We start from the raw sequence: 12,344 nt of genomic DNA on the forward strand, positions 1-12,344 counted from the left end.
TAGAGGAAAAGGTTACGTTTACCTTAGTTACAACTTCTTTGATATTTTCTTTTAGTTGATCTCTCTCTAATTGGAGAGCCACCTGTGTCTTCTTGAACTCATTTATTTCTTTGGTTATTGATGATGTTTGTTCTAGACTAGCCTGGAGTTTCTGAGCCAGCTCCAGGTTCTCTATTTCTACCCTCTCCAGAGTAGAATTTTTGGATTTTAATTGGTTCCTTATTTGCTCCATCTCATTCACTTTCTCTCGAGCCTCAATGACTTCTTTTCTAACATTCAACATCTGGTCTTCTTTTTCTTGAAGTTCTTGGATCTTAAAATAGAAATCAGTTTATCAAGATCCTTATTTTTCTTTTTTTCTCAGAAAAAAAAAAGTGTTCAAAGTTAAAGTGATAAAACCCAAGTGATTTAAGTAAAACTAGCAAAAGGAGTCAACTCCAGCTCAAAGAGAGCAGTAGAGGAGTTACTGGGATCATAATGATCAGGAATAGTAAAAGTTGAATTGAATACAAGAGAGAAAAAGATGGGTGGGGGGGGGAGGGGGGAAAGGAACACCTAGCAACCAAATATCATTAATCTCTTATTCCTGCAGACCAAAAATAAAGTTTTTTAGGTTTAGATACCACAAAATGCTTCCAAAGCCATTGAGAAGGTAAGTTTTCAAAAGGTAATGAAAGACGGTTTTGAACTGCTAAGCATCTGGATTAGTAAGGGCTTACACTAAATAGTATTTGGTGATTATTCAGAAGAGCTCATGCCCTCACTCTCTACCAGTTCCTTATGTATGTGGATAAACTACTTTTGTGTGTGTTTTTTTAATGTCTTCCCTAATGGAATGAAACATTAATAACAGGTCCTTTTGTATTTTAATGCTCACTAATTTGACTAGTTTATATCTCTACATTATTTAGTAATTTTATAAGGAGTTAGGAATACAGGCTAGAGTAGTGATGGGCAAACTACAACCTATGGGCCAGATGACTTTATTCCTAATCTGATGAATACACTGAGTAGGATACAATACAATGAAACTTTGATGAAAGAGTTGTCTTAGAAACAGACTGACAGATGAGCATTTCCTTTCCTTTGGCCCCCTCTTTAAAAAGTGTACCCATCAATGGGCTACAGTAATAAATAAAATAGATACCTACATATTTAGGGACTTATTAAAATACCGAAGGGAAATCTAATCTAATCTCACTTGAGTCTTTCCCTGCAGCAAAGGATTCTCTTCCTTTCTGATATTCACACTCCCTGTCTCCAAAACAGTATTTCAAACCTTGTTCCTCCTCTTTGCTAGGAACTTGGTCTCAGAATCTACCTAAACACTTCAACCCTGTTCTTCAAGAATGCCCCCTTCATCATTCAGATCTTCTGCTATCTCCTATTTCACTCCAGTCTTGGATAAAAGTGGCCCTTCTCTTTGCTAAAGCTGACCCCTCTAAACTTGATCCTATCCCCTCATTTTTACAGAATATTATCCACACCATCGACCCCACTTTCTCCTTAATCACTCCTTCTGTAGTACTTGTAAACATTCCCATGCCCACCATACATTAAAAACAAACAAACAAACAACATGCTCACTTGATTCTATCACCCTTTATTGTCTTATATCCCTTCTTTTTGTGGCTAAACTCCTGGAGAAAGAAAGCCAACTCTGTAATGTGTACCTCCCTTATCCTCATCTCTTTTGAGTCCATCATTCAAATGAAACTGCTTTTCCAAAAATTACAATAATTTAATTGACAATTTTTTTTAACCTTTACCTTCTGACTTAGAATTAATACTCAGTATCGGTCCCAAAGCAACTGGAGTTAAGTGATTTGCCTAGGGTCACAAAGCTAGGAAGTGTGTGAGACCAGATTTCAACCTAGGACCCTCTGACTAGAGGCACCTAGTTGCCCCAAACAACAAATCTAATGGCTTTTTGTCAATCCTAATCTTTCATGTCTCCTCAGCAGTCTCTGACACTGTTTTTTATTTGTTCTCTCTCCCAGTTTTCCTCCTTAGTTTATTTTGCTAGATCTCCATATTATATCCATGAACCAGGGGTGCCCCCATGGTTCTGGCTTTTGCATATATGTGTGTGTGTGTGTGTGTGTATATGTGTATATGCGTGTGTGTGTGTGTGTGTATATATAGACAAGCAAAGTACAACCTGTCAAACCAGCCCACCGTTTTTTTTCTTATAGTCCATAAGAATGATTTTCACACCTAAAAAGTTTTGTTGTATTTTTTCATGGTTTAAAAAATTTGATTTGTTTTAAACAGGCAAAATCTGCCTTTTAACTCACCCCTTCTCTCCAAATTGAGAACACCAGGCAAAACAAAATTCTCTTGCAAATACAGGGGGGAAAAATTTTACCATCTTGGTAATGGCCAAAAAAAAATTTATCTTAACTCTGCATTCTGAGCTCTGCATTAACAGGAAGTGGGCTGCAGGTTTCATCTTTAGTTCTCTAGAATGGTGGTTGGTCATTATACTGGTTAAGTGTCCAGCACAGTAGTATTCCATCATATTTATATACTATAACATCATTCTATTCCCCAATTTAGGGGCAATCTTTCTCGTGTGAAACAAGTTTCCATTAGCTTTCATTCTTTTCCTCCCCCAGTATATTCCTTTTCTCTTTCCATACATTTTTTAAGATCATCAAGACATAACAGAACCACAATGAGAGGGGAAACCATGTATCATCTCTCTACACTTGAATGTAGGTGGTTCATTCATGTTCACTTTTTACGTCTCTCTTCTCTCTTAGGTTAGTTCTATTATTTTAATCATGAATGCCTGAAAGGCGTCTTTCATTAAAGTGCAATTTCATTGCTCCCCAAGAAGCATTATGTTCAATTGTGCTGGGTAAGTTGCTCTTAGTTATATAGTATTACAAGTGCTCTGTTTTTTTAAAGTAGTGGCTGCTAAAACATGTGTAATCCTGACTGTTTTCTCAGCCCTTGAATTTTCTGACTCCTTGTAATATTTTTTCTCTGCCCTGGAAACTCTGGATTTTTGCCTATTATGTTTCTGGGAGTTTTCATTTGGGGGTTTATTTTCAAAAGGTAACCAGGTAGACTTATTCAATTTCTTCTTTACCCTCTGGTTCTAAGAGATCTGAGCAGTTTTCTTGACTATATGGTGTGTAGGCTTTTTGTTCATGAAATGAACATGAAGGTTCAAATATGCTTAAAGTTTTTCACTGTAAACTGTTTCTCAAGGTTGTTTTTGCTTTGAGATACCTTATGTTTTCCTCTGTATTTCTCTCTGCTTTCTGACTTAAAAAAAAAAACTATTTACATGGAATTTTTAAAAACATTGTTTTAAAATTTGTCCAAGCTGTGTTTTTTTCTCACCCCTAACAGAATACTTGGAGATGTTTTGGAGTCATTCTCTTCTTGTGGGTTTGTGCCTTGAGCTTCCTTGCCTCCATAACAGCCCATTATGGTGTGGATTTTTTGTTTGCCCTTTCTTCCAGCCTACATCCTGACTTCAGATTTGATGTTAGGGCTGGGCTGTATGGCACTTTTTCATTTTTTCTTTTCTTCAAATTTTCTCCTTCCCTTCCACATGCTTTTTGTTGTGTAAAAGTGAAATTTGGAAAATGCCATCTAAAAGTGTATATATTTCTATGGACATGGGAAATGTATCAAAACTACATTTCCCATGATCCAACATGGTCCAACTGGTTTCCGTTTCCGGGGCTTTGGGCTTGGGAAGGCCTACGTCTTGACCCAGGGAAGAGCTTAAATCTCCTGGGTTAGGAGGGAGTTGTCTAATATATATATTTATACCAGCCTTTATCATTTTTCATATTTATAATTATGGCAACCAGAAGTTTGGAAATAGAATTCTCAATTTTCTAGATAGCCTAAGAAGAAGCCATGCAGCTCTGGGACCCAGAGTCTCAGAAGCGATTTTTTTCCTTGCCCAGTCCTCTCCCGATTTTCCCCAGCCTAGAGGCTGTTTTACGGGGAAGAGAGACAATGGTTTTAATTGCCGCTGGGCTGCGAATTATTTTGCTCAATGCCCCGGGCCTAGCGGCCCTTGCTGGCACTGATGGACTGCTGGTGCCCAGCCAGTTTCGTCTCGCAGCCGATCTCCTGACTCCTGACTTGATCTCCATTCCTGCCGCGCTGCTTTTCTTGCCTCTGGTGCTGCCAGTGCTGCGGCTTCCACTCCAGAACCCCGAGCTGCTTTTCCTGAGATTTCCGAGAAAGAACCCAGTCCTGACTTGCCAAACGCCGCATTCAGCTTCAGCTCTGCCGCTAAAGATTTTGGTAGTATATCCCCCTTTTCTCCCTATTTCTAGCCTTCCACGTGTTTCTCTAAAGACCTAATTTAGGCAACCCCAACCCACACAGACTCTACACGTGGGTAGTTTTCCTGAGCTTTTCTCCACTAACCCCAAGCCCATGTGGACAATAGCGTCTGGACCTAGCAACTAGCGTTTACCCTTAATCGGCCGAATGGCCTATTCAAACTTGCTTGTGATTAAAAACTGAACTTAGGGGAAGAATATTCACCCCCATACCTGCTCAGAACTTTGAACTTTAACTTTGAACTCAATTAGAAGAACCTTAAATTGGACCAGGGGTAAACTTTTAAACCGTGGAACTAAATGTGTTTTATTTCTGTTTTAAAGAGACTGTATCTTACTGTATTTTGTTAATTACTTTTGTAAATTAATCTTGCTTATTCGTTGATTTTCCTGTTGCACTGAATCATTTTACGCTAATGGAGTTACTGCTTATGATGTTATTATATTTCCTAATTTACTTAAAGCTTACTGTATCAAAAACAATGCAGTTATATGTACCACCTATGAACATCTTATAGAGCACATGTCTTTAAAAATTTATTCTGTCTTGGTAATTGCAAAGAACCTTGAAAGTTTTCCATGCTTTGAATATTACCTTGTAATTTTACAAGAGATCTTTTTTAACTTTTACTTTAAATCCTTAAGAATTGTTGTCTTAAAGGATAAAGCTTTTATATATTTTATTATAAGAGATATTATTGCCTTAAATGGGTAGAAGCATTCCTATCCAGGATTTTTTTTTAAATACAGAGAGTCAAGGAGCTCCTGTATATTCTTTGCTATGGAAGCAATAACAACATTTGCCAAGGGTTACAAGTTGTAACAAGTATATAATTTTAAACATCACTGTTTATTGTTTTAAAATGTGCTATTGGAAATAATGGTACTCTATTTGAATGTGCATTGTGAATCTGCTATTTTGTAAAACCCACTTTCTCTCACAGAAAGTCTCATTTTGGGGTAACATAACCCTTCTAGTTCTAAGCTATAAATGTATATATTTTTGATTTTTAAAACATTTTTTTTTAATGAGAGCAATTGATTTTCCCCTTTTCTCATCTTGTACTGGAAGTACATATATAATCATTATTTATCCTTTTTCTGATTCTACAGCAAATACCTGAGCCTATAGGACTGTGATTTAAATGCCTCTCTGATTCCAGAAGGGAATATGAAAGCTGTTAATAGTGCTAAAGAAAGCACATGGTCAGAGACTTAACTAAGATCTGAATAATTGCAGCAGTTCTATGCCAATACTTTAGGGCTTGGAAATTGGGGTTTGAGTCCTGGAGTCCCAGTCTTTTCTAAAAACTTTAGAGGACGTGGGTCCCCTCACTTAGATTCCTAGAAAGCACCTAAGATTGGTTAATTATTTGGCTCACTTCCCTAAAAAAGCTGATGATAAGTCAGATCAGAGAGAGACATTTTCCTTAAGTCCTGGCCCTGAATGGGTAATTGCACACTGCTGAATTCATTTTAATTAGGCCTTCATTGAAAGGTCTAAGTTTATTTTCCCCAGATTTTTTGCACATTTTATATTTCATTTACAAATTAATTTTTTCTTCTTTTTTCTTGAATTTTATTCTTTTTATTTTGCCAATTGAATTCATATAACCCCCAGGACTCAGCCACTCATCCTTAGTTGACCTGAGGTACCTTTTTTTTTTTTTTTTTTTTTTTTTTTTTTTTTTTTAAAAGGTGTGTTTAAGATTTACCTCACGGGGATATCTGTTAAGTTTTTTTTTTTTTAAATTCGATAATGTAAAAATATATGTATATTTAACTCTTATAGGAGTAATTTCACGGGGAATTAAATTGTATAAATCTTAGAAGAAAATGTATGTTTTGTAATCTATAATGTAAAGTTTAAATTCTTTTGAGAATAATTTCAGAATAAGGATCTTGCCATCTCCCCAGAATCCAGACGACGAACTTGTTTGGTGAGGACACATGAAGATGTCTGAAAAGCCTTCACTGTACCATGAAGACCAAACTTTGAACTTTGGGGTGCAGTTGATTGAACTATGGGGAGTTGAAATTGAGTTGTATGTATTGTTTTAATTGTACACTGTTATGCCAGTGGGGGACAGCCCCAAATTGTTTTTTTTGTCAATGCGGCTAATTTTAACCATTTGTTCATCTATTTCTTTTATCCCCAAATTCCTGAAAAATTTAGAAGTTGTTTATTTTTACAGGTCCAGCGAAGAAAAAAGGACTAACCTTTTTTTTTGCCGGACCTCACGGGGAATTGTAAAAGTGAAATTTGGAAAATGCCATCTAAAAGTGTATATATTTCTATGGACATGGGAAATGTATCAAAACTACATTTCCCGTGATCCAACATGGTCCAACTGGTTTCCGTTTCCGGGGTTTTGGGCTTGGGAAGGCCTACGTCTTGACCCAGGGAAGAGCTTAAATCTCCTGGGTTAGGAGGGAGTGGTCTCTTGGCCAGTAGGCTCTTGGCCAGCAGACTCGAGACAGTAATGGAGGCGGCAGTTTTGAATGCTTACAAGCGCATGGTCTAATTATCTATCAGCATGGCTTTAATTAAAATACTAATATATATATATTTATACCAGCCTTTATCATTTTTCATATTTATAGTTGGCTTTATTAGTAACATGATCAATCATGCTGGCTAATTTGCCTAATACTGAACCAGCCCTGAATTCTCAGATAAAATCATGATTCAGCATATAACCTCCTTCCTAACAGAGAGGTGATGGACTCAGGATGCAGCAGTCTTTTTTTTTTTTTTTACATGGCCAACGCAGGAATTTATTTGTTTTGTTTGACTATACTCATTTATTTGAAGGTTTTCTTTTTCTTTTTTTTTTTTCAGCTGGGGGAAGTGGAGGGAGAAAAGGCAGATTTTCATTAAAAGAAAACAATTCACCTTCATATTGAGTTTCTCCTCAGTGTCTGCCAGTCTCTCCTGAGTCCTCAAAAGTTCTCCTTCTTTGTCGGCAGTCTTCCTCCTTTCTTTGAGGACTGCCTCTTGTTGCTTTTTAAGTGCTGCTCCAATATTTCTTAATTCTTCTTGATTTTCAATACTCTAGAACAAAATGCAAAAGAAATAATAAAATTAACAAAGCAAATGAAGTTTAATGTTGAGAAAACAAACGGATCCAGAATCAACATTTCCAATACTTTACACATAGAAAAAAAAAATTGTACAAGCTACAACACAAATTTTAGAACTCAAAACAATTTAGTAGGAAAGCTAAACAAAGTATTTTTCGTTTCTCATCCTTCCCTTTTTCCTTGGCACATTCTTCTAGCCTTTCATCTCCTGATACAAGGCAGGATTTCCCTTTTTTTCTTCTGAGTCTGGCCCTGTGCTTCTATTTAAAAGGTTTACTTTTGTAAAGTTCTAAAAATAGAATCTTTTTCTAATTTTTTTAAACCCTTACCTTACTTCTTAGAATCAATACTGTGTAATGGTTCTAAGGCAGAAGAATGGTAATGGCTAGGTAATGGGGTTTGAGTGACTTGCCCAAGGTCATACAGCTGGGAAGTGCCTGAGGCCATATTAGAACCCAGGACCTCCTGTCTCTAGGCCTGGCTATCAATCCACTGAGCCACCCAGCTGTTCATCTTTATCTTGAAGATGCATTCAGGTGCTGTCCTTCTGGATTTCCAAATTGTCTACTTTCCCTGATGACAGCACCATACGCTAACTTGACCATGTGGATGCCATGCCATGTTCCCCCAGTAGAATGAAAGGTTCTGGAATGAATAAATTGTTTTCAAACCCCATGTGCCTGCCAAGTATGGCAATTTTCTAACAGCAGGTGATGATAGGTGCTACCTGAATTTTATAAGCTGTTAGTATACATGGAGTGTGGGTTAGGTGACTGTGGTTCCTGGAACAAAAAAACGGAAGCTCTTCCTCCCCCCACCCCCCAAAATGATGTCACTGATGCCCTCCCTCAGACAGACTCGGGGGATGGAACACTGGGCCCTGGTATCAGGTGGGCTTGAGTTCAAACCCAGCCCCAGGTGTAGCCTACCTGTGTGACCCTGGGCAAGTCACTCTCTGCTGCCTGACAAAACAATCCATTGGAGAAGGAAATGGCAAACCACCCCAGTATCTCTACTAAGAAACCCCAATGGACACAAGTCCTCAGGGTCATGAAGTAGAACACAGCTGAAACACTACCTTCCCTTCAATGGGGGAACTTTCTTTACTGTGAGTCAAAAGAAGCTCAGTGGATAATTCACCACTGTTTATAATGAATATTAAAATTCTCACTGTTCCAAAATGCAACAATTAAAATTTCATAAGAAAAATAAATGGGAGCATGCTCTTGTGAGGTACTGAAAAGTTTGTACTTTGCTAAATAAACATTACCATTCCGATATTTTCCTCGAGATCAGTTTTCAATTGATTCTTTTCAGCTGTGACACACTCTAGCATTTGCTGCAGTTGATTTTTTTCCTGTATTAAGGAGGAAATCTTTCTTTGTTGCTGAAGTAATTCATCGTCCTTTTCATAGTCTGGGAGAGGCGCTATGTTTCTTGAAGACTCCAAATTTTGTCCTTCGTTTAGCTTCACGGCCTATGAAGACATGAAGGAATTTTTAGCAAGTTTATAACCAACCATGAATTTACTTGCTTACCTAGAATTAACATCTGGAAGCTGCAAAAAATAAATTGCAAATATAAAATGATTCACATTTTTAAATCTACATGTATAAATGTACACACAAGCACATACAGACACATATACTCTATAGACACTTAAGACAATAAATACTGAGCAGAAGTAATCACTGACTTTATTTCTCTGATAGTCACAAGAATTGTAAGATTGGTGTATCAACAAAGAGAATTTGGCATCACTTGTTTTTATTATAAATTCAACAGCCCACAAAGAATGAATTCAGAGAATTAATGGAAAATTTTGATCTTTAAAAAAACATTTATTAGGGGCAGCTAGGCAACAACAGTGGATAGAGAACCAGGCTTGGAGTCAGGAGGACCTAGGTTCAAATCTGGCCTCAGACACATTCTAGCTGTGTTACCCTAGGTAAGTCATTTAACCCTGTTTGTGTAGTCCTTTCCTGTCTGTCTTAGAGCTGTTCTTAAGATAGAACAAAACAAATATCAAACAATTCCTATCCTCAAGGGCCTTATGTTTTTTTCTGTGGGCGCCAAAGATATGTGAAAGTATAAATATGAACTGAGTTTGAGGGAAATTTCAAAAATTCTTTTCTAGTAATGGGCTTCTGTACCAGCAACAATGTAATGACCCAGGACAGCTCTGAGGGATTTATGGTAAAGATGCTACCCACATTCAGAGGAAGGACTGCAGGAGAGGAAACATATAAGAAAAACAACTGCTTGAATGCATGGGCTGAGGTGGACATGATTGAGGGTGTGGACTCGAAACTACCACACCAATGCAACTACCAACAATTTGGAAATTGGTCTTGATCAAGGACACATGACAAAACTAGTGGAAATGCGCATTGGCCATGGGTGGGGGGAGTGAGGGGGGTGAAGGGGAAAGTAGGAGCATGAAACATGTAACCATGTTAAAAATGATTATTAATAAATGTTAAAAAAAATTAAAAAAAATTCTTTTCTAAAGTCCCAATTTTTCCTTCTCTAAGAGGCAGGTGAAAATGAATTACAGAGTACATTCCAGGCATGAGGACAACCAGTGCAAAGGTAAAGACAATGAATGTTATGAAAGTTATAAATCTGCTTAAATTTAGTAATGATTTTAATGACAAGGAAATGGAAAAAATGAAACAAAAATTTTGACTAAGTAGGGTTGATATGACCTCTGAATATAAAGAAGTACAGTCAAATGTAAGCTTCTTGGAAGCAGAGACTTTTGTTCACATCTCTGTATCCCAAGAACATCATGCCTGGTGCAAGGTGGGAACTTAACTTTAATTTTAAACCCTTATTAAGTACTGGTTCTAAGACAGAAGAGTGGGAAGGGCTGGGAAATTGGGGTTAAGTCATTTGCCCAGGGTCGCCCAGCTGATGCCAATTTTGAATCTAGCTCTTTCCGTCTCCACATCTGGCTTTCTCTCTCCCCTGAGCCACCTTGCTTCCCAGGAATTTAATAGTTTAAAAAGTTGAATGAAGTGAACACTTGTAATGAATTCTGACTTAATGAATTCCAACAGAGGCTCTCTACCTCAACAAATAGTAAATGCAGAATGATTTTACCTTTCCTTGCAATTCATCAAGTGCTTCTTTTTGAATTGCCTTCACACCTGATTCTGTGGGCATGCTGGAGGAGTCCACAGTTTCCTGACATTTGTGGGATTCAAAATAATTCATCAGTTCCTCCTGGGTGCCCATGCTCTTTATCAAATGACAACAATGTAAAACATTGAGGCCGCATTAGTTCTTCTGTGCCTGCTTAGGTCTGTGACAGGGTGAAGCCCCCACCCCCACCCCCTCATACCCCATTCCTCAGCTTGCCCTTACTGAGTGGCTGGCAGCGTGCAGCTCCTGCCTGGGCTGCTCCTCCTCTGACTGGAAGGGCAGCTCTGGGAACTGTTCAGGGGCATCTTTTTCACCCGTCCTGGAGCTTCCATGGAGATGCTTGGGAAGAAACTGCCTCTCCTCTTCTGTAGGCCTGGATCTCCCGCCACTTAGTCGCTCTTCCAACTTCTGCTGAGCCTTACAAAGTTTTTCTCTCACCTCAAGGAATTTCTCTCCTTCAGTGGTCTTTTCTTGGACTTTTGGAGGAGGCTTTATGATAGGAATTAAAAACGTCATAGGTCAGTAAACCAGTGGAAAGTTACATCACACCAATCCAAAATTCATTAATTCTTCTAAAACCTTTGGTTCTCACGGTTGACCCTCCAACCAACAAAGACTACAATCTTTCTACAGCAGAAACAACCTTTAAGTGTTGTCCCATGGCCAAGAAATGCTTCTCTTCTCAAAGCCCAATCTAAAGTTGAGCCTCTGAGTGTAGAGAGAGGTTACCTGGTGACCTTGACCAGAATTCTGTCTTGGAATCAATACTAATTATTGGTAGTATTGCTCAGGGTCACACAGCTAGGAAGTGTCTGAGGCTAGACTTGAACCCAGGATCTCCTGTCTCTGGTCTGGCTCTCAATCCACTGAGCCTCCCAGCTGCCCCCATCTTATCTTTTTTAAAGACATAATTGAAGGCTTCTAGTCTGGTTGGACCTGCTAGATTGTGCATCACCTCTGTAATCTATGCCTTACAAAAGCAGGTAATAGGAGGCAATAATTCCTTACCAAAAGAGAGTATTCACTCACCTCTTTGGTTGGCTCTCTAACCAAATCATTGAAATCTAAAGCAACTTCATGAGCTTCTCCGGACAGAGTTATAATTTGCTGCTTCATTTTCTCAATCTCTTCAAGCACAGTAAAATAATTTTGCTCAAACTCTCCATGGTATCGCTTGAAATCCTGGTACTCCTGAGTGGTGGTCTGATGAGTTGCCTGGGCTGCCGCTAGCTCGTCTTTGCTTTTCTCAATTTCATCAAGTAGTTCTTGGAGCCTGTTGTCCTTGTAAATGACTTCAGCCCTAAATTTATCCTTTTCTGCTATTATCAAATCCAGCTCTTCAGATTTTTCAAGTCTCTACCAATAAAATGAGATTAAGGGAATGTTACTTAAATTGCATGGTAATTTCAATCAAATGCTAAATGGTTGGAGGTCCAATGAAGATTAAATAGAACAAAAGTCCAGACAAATTACTGAAATTGTCTTATCTTTGAATTTTCAGATAAGTTCATCAACAAAAATGACCTCCCAGCCCTGAGAATTGTTCATTAGCTTGCAAGACATTAGATCATAGCACTTTTAAATGAAATACCTCCTTTTCTACCATGTACCTTCCTCCATTTTCCTTTACCCTAACAGTGAATGATGAGGTTAGAAGAAAAAAAAAAACCTTTTTAAATCTAAGAAAAAACAGCTTTGTTCAAATAAAAAAAATAAAAAAAAAAAAGGAAAAATGTACAGCTAATAAAATTCAGGTGGGAAAAGAATCCAGGTTAGGTATAAGCAAAACATTTA

General features: G+C 38.0%; 1 protein-coding gene across 1 annotated transcript in view; it reads right to left on the minus strand.

Moving 5' to 3' along the window:
* The window catches only part of CENPE (centromere protein E), a 95,898-nt gene that overhangs the window by 33,309 nt on the left and 50,245 nt on the right, over nucleotides 1-12,344 (minus strand). Inside the window, exons 21-26 of the mRNA XM_044681632.1 lie at nucleotides 11,580-11,906; nucleotides 10,773-11,039; nucleotides 10,509-10,646; nucleotides 8,674-8,880; nucleotides 7,216-7,374; nucleotides 23-313 (exon numbers count right to left, since the gene is read on the minus strand). Coding sequence (XP_044537567.1) covers nucleotides 23-313; nucleotides 7,216-7,374; nucleotides 8,674-8,880; nucleotides 10,509-10,646; nucleotides 10,773-11,039; nucleotides 11,580-11,906 — 1,389 coding nt within the window. The remainder of the gene's footprint in view (nucleotides 1-22; nucleotides 314-7,215; nucleotides 7,375-8,673; nucleotides 8,881-10,508; nucleotides 10,647-10,772; nucleotides 11,040-11,579; nucleotides 11,907-12,344) is intronic.

Source organism: Gracilinanus agilis, chromosome 6 (assembly GCF_016433145.1).
Source record: "Gracilinanus agilis isolate LMUSP501 chromosome 6, AgileGrace, whole genome shotgun sequence".
Taxonomy (NCBI): Eukaryota; Metazoa; Chordata; class Mammalia; order Didelphimorphia; family Didelphidae; genus Gracilinanus; species Gracilinanus agilis.